Raw genomic sequence first — 23,121 nt, forward strand, 5'->3', positions numbered from 1 at the left:
ATGCCCTTCTTTGTGGCAGTGATAACAAAAAATACGACGAGGTCGGAAGGGCTGTGGTTTGACGATCGCACCGTAGTAGGTAAGGTGCTTTGGGAGAGTCAACCGGCCTTGCAGGATGAGCAGGTATGAGCCCCGGTGCCCCATAGGCCGTGCTTGCAGTACTACGTGAGTTGAGCAGCGAATATTTGCGCGCACCTCCTCGGGAGGGCTCGTGCTGTCGACATGATAAACCATGCAGCGGAGGGCGTCAGGACTAGATACAAAATATATCTGCACCGGGACATGCTTGCTGTCATCCAGGGCATCCGCGTAACTGCGCACTTTTTCTGGGCGTCCATCAAGGATGGCAACTTTACCGTGATGGTGTTCGATGGGCGATGGACGACAAACCCGCAGTAGATCGATGAGCCAATAGCGTGCTCAATTGTGGCTTGAACATTCCCTGCAGGGATGGCAGTCATTCAAAGCGCAAGGTAGGCTTGATGGTGACGCGGAACGAGTTCGCCGCAGGCGGAAGAGAGCCTTGACTCACGGAGGCATCTGTGGAGGAGGCTAAGACGCTGGTGACGGCCCTTGGTGGGAGAACTGAACCGGCGAGACGGGCACAGTTTCTTGAGGGAGTGTCACTGGCACGGAGGCGTTGGTGCAGTCCATGTCACAGGCCAAAGTCGTAGCATCGGAAGACGGCGCAGGCTGGAGGCCCAGAGGCGCTGACGATTGCGTGGATGTGGAGGCTGCGTCAGGGGGCAACACAGCGGACATCCGCGTAGCTGTCGTCGACAACGCAGAATCCAAGCAGACGCGTAGCGCGGCCTCGCTCGGCAGCGCCGAGCTAAGCCTAGCTTGCCGCTGAGGGTTCCGGTTGGGTTTTCTCACTTGAGAATGCGCCCACCTTGCCGGGAATTTCTCCGCAGGGGCGTCGTCAGCATTCGGTCTCACGGAGGGCACTGTCAGACCCACGCCACACGCGCGAAGACAAGGAAAAGCGAAAACGCAGAGCTAGAAGCAGACACGTAGCCTCCCACTCATGCGGAGACATATGCGGAGACGTCGGAGCAGAAACACGAGCGCATCATCAAACGCAGACGCCAGGACGTGGAGCAGAATAAGCGGCGTGCCCTGGCCCCAATGGAAGACCGGGGCGAGATGGAAACGACAGAAGAAGACGGTGTGAAGGTACGGCGTGTGACTGGCCACGTGATCAGTCAGGGAAGGAGAAAGTTGGGCTAATTGGTTGCTCGTGTTTGTCTGTCTACCCATGTCCTCGTTTTTTCGCTGCCAACTTCTTCAGTATTCACGTGATCAGATTGAAATTTCCAGTGCCGCGCGAGTGATTGAAGCTCTCGCTACGTATATCCTGGCTAGGTGAGCTAAGCCCACTGTTAATATTTTGGAGAAAGGAAATGGTTCAGTATCTGTCTCACATATTGGCGGACACGTGTAGCGCGCCGTAAGAGAAATGATAAAGGGGGGACTCAGAGAAGAAAAGACGAAAGAGGTACCGTAGGGAAGAACTCTGGAATAATTCAGAACACTTGGGGACCTTTATCGTGCACTGATATCGCGCAGCACACGAGTTACGTTTGCGTTTCGCCTCCATCAAATCGCGGCCGCCGCGGTAGGGTTTGAACCCGGGTAGTCTAGCTCAGTAGACAAGCGCCTTAACCAATGAGTCACCGCGGCGGGCGCAGGACGAAACCGTTTAGGTTGCATTGGGGGGTTTTTTGAAGCGGAAAGCTTCACTACTCTAGGTAGGCACCGGGCGCGACAGGAAGAGTATGGCAACTTCTACCGAAGAAATGGATAGCTCTGCAGAGGATTTACCAGCAACGCCGACTACATCAGCAATAGCTAATGGGCAAGAGGACGAAATGGGCTGGACAATGGTGACCAGCCGAAGAACGAGAAGAAGGAACGTGCCGAACCCACTGCGCAACTGTCACAGCAAGCACAACATACAAACGGCGGGCAGGTTAGCTCTTCTCGCACGCCTCCTAACGTCGTGAACCGGGTGATAAGAGCCTCACGCATGCCAACCCTACGGCAAGGCAACATAAAGATAATGCTTCGCCCAAAAGTTGGCGTGAGCTTTAAAAAGATTGGACCTACCTCAGTTAACAAAGCCCTCATGGCAGCAGTTGAACTTAATCCATAGCAAACAACGAGTACATTATATGTCCCAAAATTACGCAGAACATCATGGTTGTGACCAAGCCCTTTCGAGAAAATGCAGACAAGTATGCGGACAAAGGGCTATTCGAATAGCAGGAAAAGAGTACGCAGTAAGCGCTTACGAAGCTGCCCCAAGCAGCAAATGCATAGAGGTAATCAGATACATCGCCAGTACCGACGATCACAGGGCGATTGAAAGAAAGATCGTGAATGACCGCAACTTCTTGGCACTAGCGGCGTAAAGAACCAAGAACTCAGAATCAGCGATTGTGTTTGATGGACTTCGCGTCCCAAACGTCGTCAGGTATGGACCCACACTGGTATCCTGCTACTTATATCGCAGACAAGTGGACATATGCTACTTGTGCGGAAAACTCCGACATCGTGCGAACGTTTTGCTCCAGCCGGGCTCCATCGAATGCAGGTGCTGTTGACTTCATAACCCCACCTCACCCCACATGTGTGGTCCTAAGTGCATCTTGGGCGGGGCTTGCACGCGACGGCGGACAAGGTGTTTTGGAAACGCAATCTCATTCCATACGTAGTACGCGCACGACGACAGTGAGAGAGACTGGAGCAACAAGAGAAGGCACAGCTGGTCGAAGAAAAGCAGCACGCGGAACAAGGCCGATCGACGTCAAGGACGCCGGCACGCAGCCGCTCCCACTCTCGATCAAGGAGTCGCACACCTGCGAGCACAAGCAGGAGTCGTTTAAGATCACAGGCGTGCTTCGGGAAAAGAACAACAGAGGCGATCGCACGTGGGCGGACACGGTCAGAGGCGCTACGACGGCCAGTCCAAAGAAAAGTGAGTCCCGTAAACCAGATAGAGCCGGACAGCTATGTTAGAACAGGAACTAAGAGAGCTAAAAGCCGCGTATACTAAGCTGACACTCGAACTAACTAAACTAGGTAAAGCGAACAGAAGTAGGCCAATGCGCACTTCCGAGCCATAACCGATATCGAAACTCTCCAAATCGTCGAATTTGAGAGACATATATTAGTGTGGGCAAAGAACAAAGAAAGAAAAATAATACTGCCCAGCCCGAACCGCAAATGGCAGAACGGGTTTATAGATCGAGAGACAAAAATTATTATCAGACTATAAAAATAACGAAAAATATTGTCCCTGCCCGTACTAGATTGAGCGACAAATATTAGTGTAGGCAAAGAATAAAGAAAGAAAAATAATATTGCCCAGCCCGCACCGCCTGAGGCACAACGGGCTAGATTTAGAGACAGGGAGATTGAGAGACACGGAGAACAAAGCGGAGAATGTCCGCCTCCTAAGAAGCACGCTGTAACGAAACCGCGAATAGCCGTGTGATTAGACGTTAACGACGCCATGGACGCCAGGAGCGAGAATTTGAGGCTAATTCACGAGGGCCTGGTGCGAATGAACCAGAAAATGTACATATTTGGCACGCGAGTACAGATAATTTAAATGTATCTAAACGACACGGTGGTACCGGCAATGGACAGGATGTGTTCACACCACATCGGTGCGCAAGGCCCACATCGCGATGGTTTCACTGCAAGCACAGGGGGCTGCAACGGTCGACATGCCAGCGGAAAATAAGACACGAAATATCCGCATCTGGCAATGGAACTGAAGGATCATCGCCTCAAAAAAGGCGGTACTCCTGCAGATGGCCAAATCAGAAACCGAGAACCCACACGTCATCCTGTTACAAGAAACACTCACGACCGAACTGGCCCTCACGGGCTATAAGGCCGAAGTCCACAGATACTACCAAGGAAGAGGCGTCGCTTCGCTGAATGGAAAGAAGATCCCGTACATTCGGCATTACATCCGCCACACAGCCTGCTACCTAGAGCGCCTCAGGATCGAGATTATACCGAAAGGCCACGTAGGGAACAAGCAAAGCATCTTCCTACAAATCAGTATAGCAGCCCAAAGGATACGAGCAAGGGTTCAGAGGCATTCTGGGCAAGATCGCGCACATCGCCAAAGATCGTCCGCTGATTTTAGGTGGAGATTTTAATGCCCCACACCAAGCTTGGGGCTACGCGTATCCCTCTAGCAAGGAAGATCGTCTTCACACGACAGCCTCCGATCTCGACGTCACGCTGATCACAGACCCGGAAAACCCAACTAGATGTGGCACTTCCACATGTCGATACACCACACTGGACCCCTCTTTCGTCCGGGGCTTCGAGAAATGTGCCTGGCACAACTCGGGCATAGACCTTGGCAGTGACCACTATATTCTCAGAATAGATGCAGAGATGCCACTAAGGAAGCAAGGGAAATACAAACTCATCGGTTGGGACACATTTCGTGCAATACAGATGCAGCAATTCTAATCATCAGGCGCAAACACAAAGCACACAGTAACGAGTTGGACCGAGCAGCTCAAAGCAGACATCGTAGCCTCGGAACGGGCGATTACTACGGACGTTAAGATAGTGAGAATGGAGAGTCGACTAGCGAATCTTCTCGAAGCCAAACATTCTATTCTAGCCAGGTGGACGGGTCAATGTTTCAACAGAAGACTACGAAGAAAACTTGCCGAATTCAACAAGACCATTGAAGAATACTGCGTGGTTCTCTCCAGACAACTTTGGGACGAAGTCTGTAACTCCCTCAACGGGAAAATACGCAAAGGGAGTGGGTGGGGGCTCAAAAAACACCTCCTCGACGAGAACAGAACAAAGTTCAGAACTGTGGAACGCATCAGGCTAAGCTAAATTACTACACCATGCGAAGCAAATCAATACTGTCGAAGCACTTGTGGATGACCTTGCGAAACGGTACCTACCGTTTAAATCGGGGCAACCCAGTACTTTATAAAAGAAGAACTGTGGCGGTGCCCCAAAGTCGGAGCTAGATACAGACTTTACAGAAAGCGAAGCACGCTTCGCAATTCACGAACTCAACAGTAACTCGGCAGCAGGCCTCGCGATGGCGTCACAAATCGGGCTCTCCGAGAATTATAGGACAACCCGGCCACGTTCGTAACGCAAAAAATCAACGAAGCCTGAAAACTGGCCATCTGCCTGCAGAGTCTAAACATGCCAGCACGCTCCTCATCCCAAAACCGGGCAAGCCGCTGGAGCTACCGAACATAAGGCTGATCTCACTAACGTCCTGCTTAGGAAAGCTAGCCGAACACGTCGTCCTGAATAGACTATTGGAGTACGTAGAAGAAAAGGAGTCCTTCCCCTAGAATATTATCGGCTAGAGGCTGGGTCTCTCAACACAAGGCGCTATGCTACGAATCGAGAAAAGTCTACTGGATCGCCCCCACAAGACACCAAGGCGCTACGGGGACTCGACGTGGAGCAAGCTTTTTGACAACAACCAACATCAAGCCATTTTAAAAATATATCTGACCACAGCCTCGGAACACGGTTCTACCGCTACGTCAAGGCATTTCTGGAGGACCGAAAGGCCGCTCTCAGGGTAGGCGAGCATGTCTCGGAGAGCTTTGACGTAGGCGATAAGGGAACACCACAAGGCTCAGTACTTTCACCATTCTTATTTAACTTGGCGATGACAAAGCTCGCTCGCGCACTGGGTGAAATTGCCGATGTGGAGCGCACCACATACACCGACCGTGTCATCTTCTGGAGCACCGCTGGCAGCGATGCGGAATTGGAAGCTCGCATGCAAGCAGCCATCTCGGTTACCGAGGCCCATCTCACCCCAATGGGGTTTCGCTGCTCTTCTAGAAAATCCGAGCTGCTCATCTACCTCCCCAAGACCACGCCGCCCGTCCAACGACTGGTGCAAACAGCACACACCATGCATAGATTTACATGACAGGGACGGAAACCGCATTCCTACGGTTGCTAAATACGAATTCAAGGACTAACCATCCAAAGTAACGGCACCAACTGGGTGATGCTGGGCAGCCTCATGATCAAGATTACGAACGCGATTCTAAGGTTTCGGCGCATCATGAATAGGCACAGGGGACTGAGCGAGGACAACACCCTTAGAATGGTCCACGCTTTTGTACTCTGTCATACCACATACCTGTCTGCGATGCTCAACTGGAAAAAAGAACACCGTAAAAAGCTCGAAGTACACATACGCCGAGCATTCAAGACAGCGATGGGGCTCCCCGATAATGCCTCCACTGATCTACTCTTACAGCTAGGAATGCACAATACCCTTGCCGAAATCATCGAGGCTCAGCACACGGCACAGATCGCACGCCTATCACGTACCAAAGTGACCGGAGAGATTCTCGTCAAGGTCGGCCTGAACACCATAGCAGAAAGGGAAACGTCCTGCAGTTACCTATAAGTCATGCGAGAAGCAATTGAAGTGCTCCCCTTCCCAAAAAAACGTACACGCGATCCATAATCAAGGGAAAAGACTCTCCCGCTCCAAAGCCCTCGCTGCGTACCCGGCAGTTTCCCGAACAGACAGCTTTAGTAAATGCAGCGTACACGCCAAGAAAGCATGCCTACTCGGTAGCAGTAATCGACGGACACGCTCAAACGCGCAACTCCCTCACGTTTTACACCGAGAAGCCAGAGGTAGCTGAACAAGCAGCGATAGCACTAGCTCTCAAAGACTCGAGCTTCACAACTGTATACAGGGACTCTAGCTTTCGCCAAAGGCGGGATAGGCAAGCCGGCGCTGCGAATCTTAGGCGGAAGTAACATCATCGATCACACAATCATATGGTTTACGGCGCAGATGGGTAGCTTACGGGGCGGCCTGCGGAATCTCAACGAGATCGCACACGAGGCGACGCAAGGACTAATCGACCGCGTCCCTCCGGTTTCCCCCGCTGCCCCACATATCGAGTACAAAAAGTTAGTAATTTTTTGCCTTGCGTGACTGAAATTACTACGAACTGTATGTGTATACTTCCGATCGTCACAAGTGCAGCTGCTTCGAAAGAAGGAATGATTCATTAATGCTAGTGAGGAAATGGTGGCACTTAGAACAGAAATGCTGGTTCTGCTGACTTTCTTACGCGCTATAAGTGAAGTAGCGCACGTCTTGTGTACTACCCGTGCACATAAAGTAATAAAGAATTTCGACCTTCTGAACTAAATCCTTGAAATGTAGCAAAATTTGGAAATTCGCCAGCTACTAATATTAATAAATTGGCCCCAAATTGTAGAACTTGGCTATACCATGAAAATTTATTTTGTATATGGTTCAGGTTAGTTGGTGATTTAGGTAGGAATAGTGTGCCAGTTAGGTTGGCATATTGCCATATTATTCGGTGCAAGGCATGTCAGCATTTAGTCCCCAAATTTTCAAATTTGGCATTGTACTAACGTCGCAACCCTCTCAACTAGACAGACGATGTGTTTGCGCAGAAATTTACTGGCTTTTGCAAGCCAATAATCTGCATTTTATCGCATGAAAACCCACCGATTGGTTAAGGACATGTAACAGGGTGCCCACAGCGTCCTATATGTAACAACTGCGGTTCAGGCTTGACGACGGCGTAATTGCGACCTTTCAACAGAGTAGTGCCCCAATTGTCTTCTGTTATGAGCGGACCTGCAGGACATTATGAGGTGCCATTCGCTGGCGGAGCAGTTCTTGTCATACTGATTGAGGAGCTGTTGGCGTAGCAGTAGTGGCCGCCTAAAGGGGCCAACTGAAAAAAACACTATAAAAACCATAAACCTTAAGAAACATTGCGCACCACCTGGTTGTTGTGCAATGTTTCGATGCCAGTTTCTACGTCCTCAATGAAGCCCCGATCTTAATTGCGCTCAGGCTATGGGTATAATTTAATTGTGTCTAGAATACACAGCGATCAGCTTCGGTGATCATTTGTATGTAGAAAGGTCCGAAATATGTATAGGTTCATCAGTTAATTGCTCCCGTGCTGTGCAAGATAGACCTGTCAGCGATGGACCGAATTCAAGAAAATCTTACTGGCCTACAAGTGAGAAAGGTGTACCGCTGCGTAGACAATTACCTACCTGCCTTTTTACAAGAGGTGCAACATGACAGCATGGTGACTACCACTAATTAAATCCTACGCATCTACAGCCCATAGCCAGGCACACCCAAGTTCACCTGTGAGTCTGTAGTTGAAAACACAACGCAGTTTAAGTTGCTCACTTTCTCTGAGTCATATGCGTGATGGATGTAATATCCTAGGTCCATGAAACGTGCACTACCGTTCGATACCGTTCATTTTAGAACGGGCTGTAGCTAGCGACAATCTTCAGGCAGCTCGGTAAATCTCCCCGCACATTTTGAGCCAAAGTTTCGATGACTCAATAGCTTGCCTTTTTAGTGCTGGTTATCCAAGTGCACTTATTTCCAGTATTTCTGAACGCGTTCTCTACAAAACAACTGAGAGAAAAGCGAAGCGCGAAGCGTGCAGCCAGCATTACTAGGCTATATGTGTCCGCCGCAAAACGTGCGCGCAAAATGTGTGCGCATAATGTGTCACCGGTTATAACGTCATCAGTGTGACGTCCCTGCAGTCACTCGGCAGTCACTGACAGTATACTCGAAAACACTCACCAAAATTTTGAGCAACCGTTCACCGTATATGATTCCGGGTGGTGTCGTAGCATATTTCGCTTTTCATATAGCTCAATTGCTTTAGTCAAGTTGGAGGTTAGCTTGCGAAGAAGGTACAAAACACAAAGATACAAAACACAGCATTGAACTAACCGCAGAATAAAGCCATTCTGTTGTTAGTTCAGCATTGTGTTTGTGTTTCCTTGTTTGGCTTCAAGCTGTTGCGTTGCTTGACAAGAACCATTGCGTTTTCAGTTCAGCGCTGTTTGGTGTCTTCCTTGTTTGGCTTAGATCCAATGCGCTGCTTTACAAGAACCTTGCTGTGGACATCTTATAGATTTCTACTAGCACTTTTTCTTTTGTGGGTGGGGTTTCTGTGGAGCTTTTCCACCACTTATGAACGTTTTTACTGATATAAAATTGCTTCTCATGGTTCAGAGTTCTGTGACCTATAGTATGCAGTGTCAGTGGTTGAAACTTTTAGCAACTTTTCCTTTGGTATTTTTGCTCCTACGAGCAAGTGGGCTTTGACCTCCTAGGCATATTTCTCCATTCGTCCAATGGTAACCGATTGGTCAGCCTGTGTCGGTCACCTCACATGTTACTGCGAAACTGCGGCCAAACCTTCCGCCACAGCTGCTGGTGTGTCTGTCTTTATTTTTCATGCTGTCGTCCTCCGTCATGCATCTTTTTCCGTAATTGTCAATGACGGTGGCCGTTGGCTTATGACAGATATGGAACAGATTCTGCAACCTGCTCTTGCCAATTTCGTCACTGAACACCACAAGACACAAAGAAAGGCTCAGTTAAACGTACATACCAGGCACTAACGAACATGCTTGAGATGTATGTCGACTGCCCTGACATGATTTGAGATGATGTGCTTCTCTCCGCTACGTACACCTTAAGACCTCCAGATATGAAACAACTGCTTATAATCCGTGTTTCCTTCTTTATGCCCCTCCCCCTTGAAGTTCTCTCAAAACTATCTCACATTTCTCTCTCCATGCCCTCTTCCGGGCTGAAGACGCTCGTTGGCTTGCCAGGTTACGTGCCCCGGTCTCGATGGAGCGCTCTAAGCAGCGCTACAGTCGACGGCCCAAGGATGGCTGCTACCTGCCTGTCCACTTTGTATCGCTCTGGACGCCCATCCGCAAGCGTGGTTTGTCCCAGGAGTTGATGTCTCAGTATACCGTTCATGTTGGGCGCCCAGATCAATGACCTGGACAATGTGGTATCTCGACATTCTCCACAAAGCCGCTACTCTAGGAAAGCATTATTTAGGCACGTAGTACGGATCGCTCTCTACCAGTTTCGGTACGCTGATAGGCTGGGCTAGGTTGCTTCGCCCGAAGCGGGGGAAGTGCCAGGCGCTTACTACGGGCGCCGAAGAAGCAACGAAGTAGTAGGACAGGGAAGAAGCTCCACACCTCCGCGCTAAACCACCGAGCAGAGAACAACGCCCTCAGTAAATAGAGCCTTTAACAATAGGTCGTTGTCAAAAAAAAAAGGTAAACTTTCTGTATTTATTGTCTGTAGGAATAGTGATTGCTTTTCGAAATCACGAGAGAAATACCACTCCATCTCTTGAATTCAGAAGCACAAGAGCGTGACAAAAACTCAGGGTTGAAGCTCTATATAATTTCCAGCTCTACACAATTGGTTCTTTGTTGAAGCAATTATTTGCGAAAAGCCTTAACCGCGGGTAACCATTGGTGCAACAGAAGGCATAGCTATTTTGTTGGTCTACCACGACGCCCGAAATATGCGAATGCGATCCATGTCTCCTATTGCAGACATGAAGGCACTGAAGCGTTATTAACATGGTTACATGTTACAAGCGATTTTGCTACAAACGATTTTGTATGGTTTACGCAATCACTCTTCTCTTTTGGGTATTGCCAAGTTCAATGACCCGCCGCGGTGGCTCAGTGGTTAGGACGCTCGACTACTGATCCGGAGTTCCCGGGTTCGAACCCGACCGCGGCGGCTGCGTTTTTATGGAGGAAAAACGCTAAGGCGCCCGTGTGCTGTGCGATGGCAGTGCACGTTAAAGATCCCCAGGTGGTCGAAATTATTCCGGAGCCCTCCACTACGGGACCTCATTCTTCCTCTCTTCTTTCACTCCCTCCTTGTCCCCCTTCCCTTGCGGCGCGGTTCTGGTGTCCAACGATATATGAGACAGATACTACGCCATTTGCTTTCCCCAAAAGCCAATTATAAATATTATTATAAGTGCAATGACCAATTTCAAGCAATTTCGCACACTAGTCTTGTTCTTTCGGGGAAGCGCGGCTTTTCCAGTCTCCAGCGCTGCAATTCATTCGGCTGCTGAATGTTAATGCACAGATTCGATATTGGCGTTTCCTCGTTTTCTGGTGTATTTTTTTCTTTTCATCAATTCCATCAGTCTCTCTGGCTATCATTTTTCTACCCGCCTAGAGACCCGCCGCCTAAATAGGAGTCTCTACTCCCAGCCACGTAAGAAACTTTCCAAGAGGTCTCCTAACACCTAAGACGCATTCAAGCACACACTTTCCCCAATCTTTATCACCTACACCGCATTGACTTAACATTACACACTGATGCATGTATGTCCCTGGTGGGGTTAAATTCCCACATTCACGCACATTACATGGACATGCTCAGATAAACCTAACCACTTAAAGCCTCACAACGCGACGCTAGAGCAGTGGGAGGCGACGCTGGCCAGCTGCACCCTGGAAGACCAGGAGGCGCTACTCTCCATCGCCAAAGCGTCGGCGGAAGCCACTGGAGTCTTGGACTGACGACCCCACTGACAATCCGCTCCGGTCCTCTTTTTACAATTAAATGTTTATTCTCTCTCTCTCTGCCTATCATATATGGTGTGCCTCTTCTATTACCCCCACGCAAATTTCACATGTTCATCGACTACCACTGAAGCATGTGCGTGTATGCGGGTCTTTAGGGCTCATTAGTAGCACAAGCACCAGCTAATTTTATTCGACGAAAAGTTGTTCTTCCGAATTCATTTAAATTTGCTGCTTTAGTGCATTTTTATTTTTCTGCCGAGCAGAGAAAGTGGCACCGACACATGTGCTCAAAGATATTTCGCGATGTTTTAGAAGACGTGCAAAATGATTGACTTGCGGTATATTCCGAGCGCTGAAATGTCCATCTCGCATGCATGAGTTTCTGTATAGTCTAGAAAGATGGCATTCTTGCTACAAATAAATGATCACTTCCTAAAGAATGACCGTTTGCCAGAATTTATTCGTAATGTTTTCTGGCACACCAAAATGTTCATGAAAATGTATTGCAAAACGTGAACTATTCCTTGTAATTATGATGAAAAGGTGGTGAAATTTTGTGACAAAAAGAAACTGACAAGCTTTACAATTATCTTCAAAGTTTAAAAACTATATCATTATGGGCATTACGATTAGTGCAAACAGAAGTCAACCAAAATTGCAAGTCGTAATAGACCGAATTCAGAGGGAAGAAAAATTTAACAGTGGATGCAGGAGTCGTGTGGGAGTTAGGATTAAGATTCTTGCGCGGATAAACATGCCGAAGGCTTTACACAACCGGCTTCCTAGGGTGATTTGGAGAGTTCTCAGATTGCATTGAGCCTAAAGGCGATGGCTGATTTTATGGCATTGATTCTGGCTCACCAGACGACTACTATATATATCACCTCTGATAAACTTCAATGTGCTATATGCTTGAGTTCAGGAACGTTCATTCTATTTATAAAAGAGCGCTCCTGAAACCTTTGCGTTTGTATAGGGGGTAACATTTACTGAATGAAATTTGCTGCCTCAGAATGTAGTGTGTGACTATCATATACATTTTTTATTTTCATGCAGGACTTTGCAATTACCCTAAACAAAGTTTTGAACCAGACTGTAGCAATTGCTTCGACGGGAGGTTATACAGATGCGGATGAAGATGATATTTTACCAGGCGTTAAATGCTCGCCTTGGTTTCCAAGACCTGACGATATTTCTGTGAGTACTTAAATATATAGCTATTGTAATTATTTTTATTACGTCTCTTTTTATGTTTTCTGTTTTGATTATGCGCTAATAGTGAGTAACGTACTGAACACCTCATTTTACACGTGGGCTTAAAAGCACCGGTATAGTTGGGAGTGAGTGTAATTTCACAAGGCAGAATAAATAACCTGCGCTAAATACCTAACAGCATCAATGATGAAAAACAGCACTTTCTGGAACATAATATGTGTATAGTAATCGCAGAGGCTTAAGTACACTACCGCTTGCAGCAAAAAACATCGCTGGCAGTTTTGATGAGCTTCCTGTTTAACCGTGCTAAAACCTTTTCACATAAAAGCGGCGCAGTTATCTGCCAGAATACGACTCGTGAATGACATAAAAGTGTACGAAATTACTTTTGATTGATGGGTTTTCTGAAGCCTTTGATTTATGGTTTTCATGGGTCGCGATTGCTGTACACGACTCGACGTAACGTGGATGTGCTGTGACCTTCCGGTACAGGTTTTCTATTCACTTGAATTGTTTTTCAGTAACACGAAGCATGTGGAATTCGCACTAAAATGTGTATGCTCTACAGAGAAAGCATTGAAAATTGCTCGTCTTGTTGCGAAAAGTTTGATAAGAAAACCATATACTAGACAGATAAATACTCCTCAGTGGCTCATACGACTGCTCAGTGGTTGCTAGGGTTTCTAATTAAGCATTGAAAATGTAGTACGCTGTGCAAATGAGAATGGTGCGTAGCGAAGACACTTATTTTAAAGCTGGCTTCTTCAGAGAATAACGATAAGCGCGAACTGACTCGTCATTGCTAGAAAGGCCGTAAGTGACCTGCAACACCAATATTTCTTAGTGGCTCTGCCGCCATGACATTAATGTTTAGTGAATCTGCACAGTGCAGTGGAAACCTACTCCTTTGGCATCGTAAAATGTGTAGATATATAAAAGATGGAGCACATAGTTGGGGAGAGCACGGTTCTAAGATTATAACTTTTAAAAGCAAATAAAGTGCCTCCAAGAACCTCTGTATGATATTATAGTCATTATTTCATTATACATTTCTACAGTTGCCCAAATTGTGAGCGCCCGTCCTGTATTTAGTGTTTTTTTTCTTCTCTTGTCTTCGTCTGTTTCCGCGCTGGCCATTTCGAATCATGTCTCACCGACTCGCCCAATCAGCAGTTTTGATTGAACGTATTTCTTCTACACTGGGCTCTTTTTTATGTTGTCCACCCAAGCACAATTCTGCCATCACGCTCGTCCACCTTGTGGCTGCGACCACCTGTCAGTCGAGGGTGGTTTCCTTCTGAGTGAAGAAGAGGGTAGTCCCGCTCGAGGTTCCGGCCCTTTTTGGTACCCTGCAGGAGAAGGAAAAACATTTATTCAGAGCACAAAAACTTGGTGGGTTCAGTACGAGAACCCATTGGTCGTCATCATAATCCGACCCCTCTCAACCAGCGATTTGTGGTCGAGTGGGCTGTGGCTATGAAGGGTTGCCTCCCAGCGCTCAAGAGTTGGATCGGGATTGCTGTCCAAGTCTGGATTTTCTTGACATTCCCAAACCACGTGAAAGAGTGTGCCAACTGCTCCACAGAAGTGGCAGGACGAATGGTAGGTTTCTGGGTACCATTTACTCATTAGGTAAGGATTGGGCAGAGTATTAGTTTGTAGTCGCCTGATTATGTGCTCGTCATATTTACTTTGGGTTTTCTGAGGAAGAGGATATTTCCTTCTTGTGATCGTATAGTACTCCGTAATTTCTGCGTAGCTTAGTAAGGGTGAGGGGTTGTCAACTATGTCAGAGAGAGGCTGCGTGCCAGATGCTCGGAGGAGGAGAGCTCGAGCAGCTGCGTTGGCCGCCTCATTGCCCGTCGTTGAGAGGTGCCCTGGCGTCCAGAAGATCTGGATGTTGGAAGGATTAGACCTTTCCAAAATTTCCCAACACGGAGCGCCAACGCGGCCTCTGAGGTAATTGCGTACCGCTGCTTGTGAGTCGGACATAACCGTTGCCTCGCTGTTCTTTGATATCGCTAGTGCGATAGCTGCTTCTTCAGCCGATGTGGTATCCACAGCTTGGATAAGGCTGCTTGCAATGATATCCCCCCGGGGTGAAACTGCTGCAATTGCCGCGACTCCGTTAACAGGTCCAGCCGCATCGACGTAGATCGTGTCCTTGTTTCCATCCCAGCGCTTAGAGAGGTGTCTAGCTCTGGCTAGTCTCCGTCCTCTGTTATATTCCTCATCCATGCGTTTTGGTATGGGGTGAGTCTTAATCTGTGATTTCATCTGCATGGTCATGTCGATCTTTTCAGCGACTTCGCGGGGTTGACTGATTCTCAGCTTCTGTAATATTTTCCTGCCAGGCATAGATGTTGAGAGCCTGACAATTTGATTTACACGGTGGGCCTCTATTAGTTCGTCGATGGTGTTATGGATCCCCAGCTGTAGTAAGCGCTTAGTGGATGTGCATAAAGGGAGTCCCAGCGCCGTCTTAACTGCCTTTCGAATAATAACATCTAGTTGGTCTTTCTCCTTTTAGATAAGCCGTAAGTACGGGGTGGCGTATGTTAGTTTAGACAGAATGAAAGCCTGAACTAATCTTAGGGCCTCCTTCTCTCTTAGCCCATTTCTTTTCTTGATTACCCGGCGTAGCATTCTAGAGACTTGTTCGGAGTAGGCTTGGAGCTGTCTGATTGTAGTGGTGTTAGTGTTGCCGCTGGGTATGATGGCTCCCAGGATCTTGATCTTTTTCTTGATCGGAATGCTCATACCCTGGACCGTAATGGCGACAGAGGGAGTGGACGGCAAAAGCCCCGTATTCTGCCTCTTTCGACGGTCGATCAGTAGTAACTCTGATTTCTCGGGAGAGCACGTTAACCCATGCCTCGCCGCATGCTGGCACACGACATCCGCTGCTTCCTGAAGCCGGCCTTGAATTTCCCCTTCATTACCGCTGCAACACCAGATCGTAATGTCGTCGGCGTATATAGCGTGCTCAATACCTTGGATGCGGTCTAGCTTCTCTGGTAGCCCACGCATGGCCAGGTTGAAGAGAAGCGGAGACAAGACCGCTCCCTGCGGGGTGCCCTTGGAACCTAGATTGAACGGAGAGGAGGTCCGATCACCAATACTTATTGACGCTTTTCTATTGGAGAGAAAGTTCCTCACGTAATTATATGTGTGGTCACCACAGTTTATGCTGTTAAGCTCATCCAGTATTCTCTGGTGGTTGACATTGTCAAATGCCCCTTTTAAATCGAGCGCAAGGATGGCCTTGACCTGACATCTGCCGGGGTTGTCCAGAATATCCTCTCTGATACGGAGGAGAATATCCTGTGTAGACTGCTTTTCTCTAAAACCGTACAGCGTGTCAGGGAGGATATCAGTCTTCCTCAGGAGTCGTTTCAGTCGGGCGTTCACTACCCTCTGGAACAGTTTACCCAGACACGACGTCAGGGAGATCGGTCGTAAATGATCAATATCGCATGGCTTATTGGGCTTGGGAATAAATCGCACTAAAGCCAATTTCCAGGAGTCGGGGATCTGGCTATTGTGCCAGCACTGCGTGCTGAAGTATTTCACTAATTTTCTTAGAGATGTCATCCATATTAAAGAGCATCTTGGTGTTTATCTGGTCCGGTCCAGGAGCGGTGTTCTTACCCATGACGTCAAGCTCCGCCCTCAGTTCCTCAACCGTTACGTCTTGGTCCATCTCTTCTTTGGGTGCACCGGTGTGCGCAGGGAGAGGGTACGAGGATCCCAGATCGAGGAATTTCCGTGCAAGTTCTGCAATGAGGGCTTCGTTGTCCCCTTTATAGCTGTGCAAAGCATTACAGAGCGTGTCTGTTTGCTCTTTCCGGTTTGAGTTCGGCTCGATAAGGGATCTGAGGAGTCCCCATGCTTTAGCCGTGCCCATTCTACCGTTGAGCTCATCACACAGCTTGAGCCAGTTTTGGTTAGCGAGGTTATGTGCGTAGTCATCCGCTTCTTTGGTGAGTTCTGCAATCTTGGTCTTCAGCTTGCGATTTAACTTTTGGCTTTTCCACCTCCTTGTCAGAGATCTCCTGGCTTCCCACAGATGTAACAGGTGCGGGTCAACTGCCGGAGTTTCCTCCGTGGTGTTCGCTGTCGTAGAGTGCCTGGCGACGGTTTTCATCTGCAGCGCTGTCCATGCCTCAATATCTGTGATATCGTCGTCCGGGAGACGTGCAAGTTCCTCTCTCCACTTGTCCCAGTTCACAATCCTAGCCTTGCCAAAATGGTTTCCGACATTTAACTCCCTGAACAGTGCAGGAGACGATGAAGTGATCACTGCCCAGGGACTCGCCAGTGTTAGACCAGGTGGCCTGCAGGCAGTTTTTCACAAGCGTGAGATCTGGACAGGTGTCTCTGCTGACGCTATTACCCGCTCTGGTAGGTTGCAGGGGATCCGTTAAGATTGTGAGCCCTTCTCTGTCAGCGATCTCAAGGATCCTCCTACCTTTCGGGCTGTTAAAGTGATATCCCCATGCTTGATGGGGCGCATTGAAATCACCGGCTATGACGAGGGGGTCCTTCCCTGCCCTCTTGATAAAATTATTAAATAGCGTGGCTATCTGACGACATGAGTCCCTGGGGCGACTGCACACGTTCAGTATGTGCAAACTGCGTTTTCCCCTGTGTTTGGGAAGAATTTCAATGTAAGCATGTTCGATATTTTCGGCTAGCGGTTGTTGCAGCGTTGCGGTAAACTCCTTGTGAACAAGTATTCCTAGGCTATGCTCGTCTTGGAAAGTTTTGTACCCTTTCATGCTGATGACCGTATTTGCTTCTTGAAGTACTATTACAGCAGGTGGCCTCTCCGACGTGTCGATGAAAAATTGAAGGCTGGCTTTTTTCTTTTTAAATCCCCGACAATTCCATTGCCAAATAATTGTTTCCTGTCCCCTATGTGCCATGGTCCTTATTCGTCCTCTTCTGGAAGGGGGTGCCTGTCGGCATATTTCGATTTCTTATTTCTGAAGGTGCACTCGTTGAGTTTCGATTTGAATTCGTCTCGGACTGTGGCAATGGCAGAGTTTATGCATTTCCTAGTGTTGGCGGACTCGTTTGCGAGCCCGTTTTTGACCATCTGAATAACTTGTAGGAACTTTTTATCCTGCTCCTCTCTGTCAACCCTCAGCGCTGCATTGACGCGCTCATAAACTGACTGAGTTTGGCCGGGCTTCGGGTGTTTTGTCGTGAGTTGTTTGTGACTGCAGCCTGACCAATTTAAGTTCAGCTCGCAACGCCTCATTCTGTTTTTTAGCTGAATAATTTCTGCTTTCAGGTCGTTAAACTCCTCAGATATCGCGTTTCCGGGGAGGGATGTAGGCAACCCAGCATAGCCCACCTTTACGATGTGTCTTGAGTCTTCTTGCTTCTCAGAAGACGGTCCGCGTTCTCGGGTGCCTGGCGTCTCCTGTGCCGGTGGATCCAAAGGAGACCGACCTGGTGGACCCCTGCTCTTTATGTCTTGACTCTTCCGTTCCGGATCGGCCTGACGATTTGCGACGTTGACTAGACTTACATCTTGACCTGGGCCTGGACGTAGAATTGGAGGCCGCTCTTCTGGATTCCTTCTTGTCGAACTGCTCTTTTCGGCTGGTGCGTACAGCTGCCGCGTAGCTCTTGCTGGGGCCACTGGTTGTCGGTTTCTCTTCCTGATCATCGAAATGTTGATGTTTCCTAGGCTTATTGATGGGATCCAGAAACTTTGTTTTGCATTCCCTTGAGTAGGAGTGGTGATTCCCCTGGCATGCAGCACAAGGTGGGGTGCAATCGTGATCTTCCCCGGGATTCAGCTTGCCGCACGAGTCACATTTCGATTCGGCTGGGCTGGGGCAGACATCCGGTCTATGTCCTTCCCTGCCGCACAGTACGCAAAACGGTCTAGTTTTCCTATAAAGAAAACATTTGCGCTCGATCCACCCGTACGTAACAAAGAAAGGGACTTTGTATCCACTGAACAGTATCACCGCCGAGTTGGATCTGCCGAGCCTTCGGACGCCTAATATTTTGTGGGTTTCTGAGGAAACGTCTTTCTCTAGGTCTCTGTCTGATGCGTTGGGGTCAATCCCGAGCACCACCCCTTTGCATGAGTCTTGCGGTGTCCCACGTAGGCATTGAGGTGGTACTTTTTCCCGTCTAGGTTGATGTGATCGATCTTCGCAAGTACTGTGGCGTCTTCGACATGGGAAGTTGCCACGATGATAATGTTTTGCTCTTCAATAACTCTGATGCAAGGTTTGGCGCATAGCCTCTTGCCACGTAACGCGTTTTCGAACGCGACGTTAAGTGGGTGTACACTCCCACCCCACATTTGTAGGTCCAAACGGTCTTTCGGCTTGATAATAACTTTAAATTCATACTTGTCGTGGTCAGGCAGTCTCGGGGGCCTTTTGCGGCTCGTGGGATCCGCTGCTGGCGACTTCGGGTCGTCATCGTATGCCTTCGGAGCCCAGTGCCCTTGTGCACGCTGTCCTGCCCTGAGGTATATCGTCTTCCATCCAGGTTCTGACTGTGAATTATCAAAGTTTCCCTCGCCTTGTTTGCTGCTGTTTGGAACACTTCCGAATCCTCCAGACTCGGGGTCGTAGCCATGGGTGTGGTCCACATCCATCGTCGAAGCCGTAGCGGAGTAGCTGCTCGCTGGTCAGGTCGAACGCAGCAACGGACGCCGGGCCCGGTGCCGAAGTGCTTGCGAAGCTTAGCGATCCCACGTTTTGGCTTGGGCTTTAAAGTCCCGCATAATGCCAAGAAAGTCACTTCTTGGGATCAAAGCGTATCCACAAGTAATCCTCGACGTTATACGTCTGATCCGGACAAAAATGTGGAACTGCGATTGGATCTTGCGCGCACAGGACGAGAAATCCACGGAGCGCAGACAAGCTGCGTCCGCTCAATCCTATCTCCAGCGTTCAATCTGGTACCCTGGAGCTGTCCTGGGGCCATGCCCGTCATGCGGGAAAAATCTTGAGGTCCGACACAACTGCCACAGATGCGTCAACCATCAGGAAACACCTGGGTACATGGAGCACAAAAGATTACAGGACTTCATCAAGCTGGCACCCCAAACCACTTAGTTTTTGTGGCAACGTACCCGTCTGCTCCTGCAGACAAGAACTACGGTGAAGAAATCTTGGAAAAACCCTGTCACGATGCTCAGAGGTGCTTCCGTACCAAGCGATGTTCAGGCCATCCTGCAAAAAGGACCGAAATTCTCCTACGAACCTCCCACCTACTTACCTCAGGTGCTGGCAATGGTAAGAGAAGTTGCAGACCGTTCCCGTGACAGAGACGAAAAACGGTTCATCGGGGATGGTTTGGATTGCGTCATCCGCAATGTGAGTTGAGAGCCGAAGGCATTCCCCCTCCCCCCCTCCCACAAAAGTGTTCAGGTGTCTAGAACGCAATAATTTGACCGTGTTGCAGTCGTACAAGGAAGGGGCTTTCGTGTAATGCGGCGAGATACTTTCAATGAAAAGGCAATGGCTGCTATCAGCAAGAATTTTAAGCCTGTCGAGTTTCTTGTTTCTATGAAGAAATCGGCGACACTCGCGCTTTTGAAGCAGTGCCAGCTAAATAGTTTAGTAAAGAAAGTGGACGGTGCATAAATCAGATGCCTGGAAATATTTTTCACAGGAAAGACGGACAAACCAGAATGCCCGCTTAGATCAATGGTATCAGAAAAAAGTGCATTGCAGGAGCATGTGGGACATTACCTACGGGACAATCTGAAGAGCTTCACGCGAGAGGACCCGTTTCAGATTCGCAGCTCATTTGAACTTGTGAATGATCTGAGAGTCGGCATAATGAGTGCGGCGACTGCTTTCTTGCTACGTCTATTTCTCCGTCTACTTCTTGCGAGGACTATTTCTACTCTGTTCCGAATGATGGTCTGTAGAAAGCAGTTCGCCAGAGCATAGACGACACTGGATTGATTATATTTCAGAACTCAGCCAGAATAAGCGCGTACAGTTTTATGGAGCTCCTGAGCCTTTACCTTTCGTCCACTGTCATTCCTTTCAGTGGTCAATTTTTGATCCCGAAATCCAAAGTTTGTGTTGGCTCGTCAGTCGGCCCGGTATTGAGCGATATTTATCTGGCTGCCATGGATAGGAACTTTCAGAAAAAACTGAAAGATAAACATGTCGTGAAAGTATGCAGGTACGTGGACGACTACCTTGTAGTTATGAACAGAGCTGCCACTGACCAGTTGCCGGAGGCCGCTAATGGTATCTCCGAATTGCTCAAAGCCTTGTCCGGTGGTCAGAATTTTTATCATTGAATTGCCTGTGAATAACAGAATCTAGATTTTAGACGTGTTGCTTCTTTTTTAGGGATGACCATGCTCGCTGGTTTTACAACGCAAAATATAGAAAGAGTCTGCTAACTTTTGACAGCGCGCACTCAATGCTAATAAAAATAATGATAGTAAAAAACGCCCTTCAGAGTGCGTTAGCCGAGAGCTGTGTTCATATGGCAAACTCAAGCTTTGAGAACCAGGTACGGCGCCTGCTGGGTACTCACCTGCATTAGAAACTAACCTATGTGAGGCCATGCTTAAAAGGTTAAAGGAGGGGAGCAAGGCTAGGAAGGAGAGAGACAAAAAACGTGTAGCACTCATACCTTACCTCCACCAGATATCCGACAACGTAAGAAAGATAGCAGGGCTGTACAACGTCCAGGTCGACTTTTCCGCACCGTGCAAGCTTTCTCAGATATGTGTTTTAATCACCAGGGCAAAATAGGCGGTCTGCACAACGAGAAACGGGGAACAGTACACACACTGCTGGACTGGAGTTGTCCATCAGATACCCCTAACGTGTGGCAGTGTACACCGGCCACACGGGAAGATGATTTAAGGAAGCACTTCCTCTACATAGATAGAGGACCGGGAGCTAATCTCTCAAACCACTGCAACCATCCTCGCCACAAGTGTAAACCTTTATTGGAGAATACAAGGTTCCTAGCAACGTCAAAAAACAAAACAGAAAGGCAGGTTACTAAGGCCTATTGTATTGCTAAGGCAGGGGACATTTTCGTAAGCACGCCCTCAATTTCACTGCAAGAAAAATAAATGCGCTTCCTTGACCATGCCTAAGAATTCCTGTTTTGGCATGTTCGCCTACCACTTCCCATCTTTGGGGCCCGTGTACTGTGCGATGTCAGAGCACGTTAAAGAACCCCAGGAGGCCGAAATTTCCGGAGTCCTGCACTACAGCGTCATAGTCTGACTCGCTTTGGTACGTTAAATCCCAATAAACCAATAAACCAAACTTCCCATCTACTCATGAAATTTTATAATGTTAGCCTGTGCGCATACTTCTCCTTAGGCTTTAGGCGCGGCTTAAATGTTGTAATCGTCGAAATTGTGTTTTGCATGTGGACTATTAGGTTTCTCTCAGTGTTTACTTATTTCCGTTCCTAGAACTGAAATCTTTTTTCTGCTTTTTCGGTTGTATTCGTTTGTTTTTAGCCATTTGTTTGTGGCATCCATAGGATTGTATGACGTTTTACCTGATTTTAGATTACTGACTCTGCTTTTGCTTGGCTTGCTTGGGCTTTTTAGGCTCACTCGTTGTTGATGTTTAAGCGTTCTTGACAGCGCCCTTTTGCCACGGTGTTGTTTGCACGTGTTTTTTTCTTGTTCATTTTTTTTTGCTGGCTATAGTACTTTTTTAAGGGATAATTTCATAAAGTTCCCGGCCTCTTTTTCATATTTAGTTTTTTTTTTCCTTCTGGTTAATGCATGTGTCGGCCGCCCTTTGATGACTGTGCTTTAGGTTATGATTGGCGCCCTGTCCGTCACGTGGTTATTTCATATATTGTGCTAGGTTTTCCTTGAAAATAAACAGCTGTAAGTCATCCCCCGTCCGGTCGTCAGTGTTTTTTCTTCTTTTGTCTTCGTCTGTTTCCGCGCTGGTCGTTTCGAAAGACTACGGCTGAATTCACATCTATTCGACGGCACGATTGAATAGTTAGCTCGAAGCAGTAACAATAAAGAATCGGCACGTTTCTGTTTGCAATGAGGGAACGTCTGTTAAAAATCATCCTTTCCAGTTAATTACCTTACAATTATGTAACCAAACTAAGATATCCCACAAAACAAAAAATGTCTTAGAAACACCCTGAAACAGCTTGTAATAGCTTCACTTTTCTTGCGCTAGATCGAAGAGTCTCAAGGATGTTTACGGCAGGAAGTTTTTGTAGAAACCGTTTCAACATGTGTGGAGTAAGAAGTTTCTTGAGAAAAGTTTCTAAGACGACGTAACTCATGACTATGTTAGGAAGGCGGAACTGTATGTTAAGGCGTTTGGCAGATGGCTGCCGCCGTGTATTCAGTATTATGAACTGAGCAAGTATTTTCATGAAAAGCCTTCGCGCGGTTAATTCCAGTCAATGTATCAAGCATGCAAGCATGGCGCATAAAGTATTAATCGCTGT

General features: G+C 48.0%; 1 protein-coding gene across 1 annotated transcript in view; it reads left to right on the forward strand.

Moving 5' to 3' along the window:
* LOC144107084 (uncharacterized) overlaps positions 1-23,121 on the forward strand; it is a 331,526-nt gene that overhangs the window by 199,496 nt on the left and 108,909 nt on the right. The window contains exon 10 of the mRNA XM_077640067.1: positions 12,505-12,645. Within this exon, the coding sequence (XP_077496193.1) occupies positions 12,505-12,645 (141 nt within the window). The remainder of the gene's footprint in view (positions 1-12,504; positions 12,646-23,121) is intronic.

The sequence above is a fragment of the Amblyomma americanum genome, chromosome 10 (genome assembly GCF_052857255.1).
Source record: "Amblyomma americanum isolate KBUSLIRL-KWMA chromosome 10, ASM5285725v1, whole genome shotgun sequence".
Lineage (NCBI taxonomy): Eukaryota > Metazoa > Arthropoda > Arachnida > Ixodida > Ixodidae > Amblyomma > Amblyomma americanum.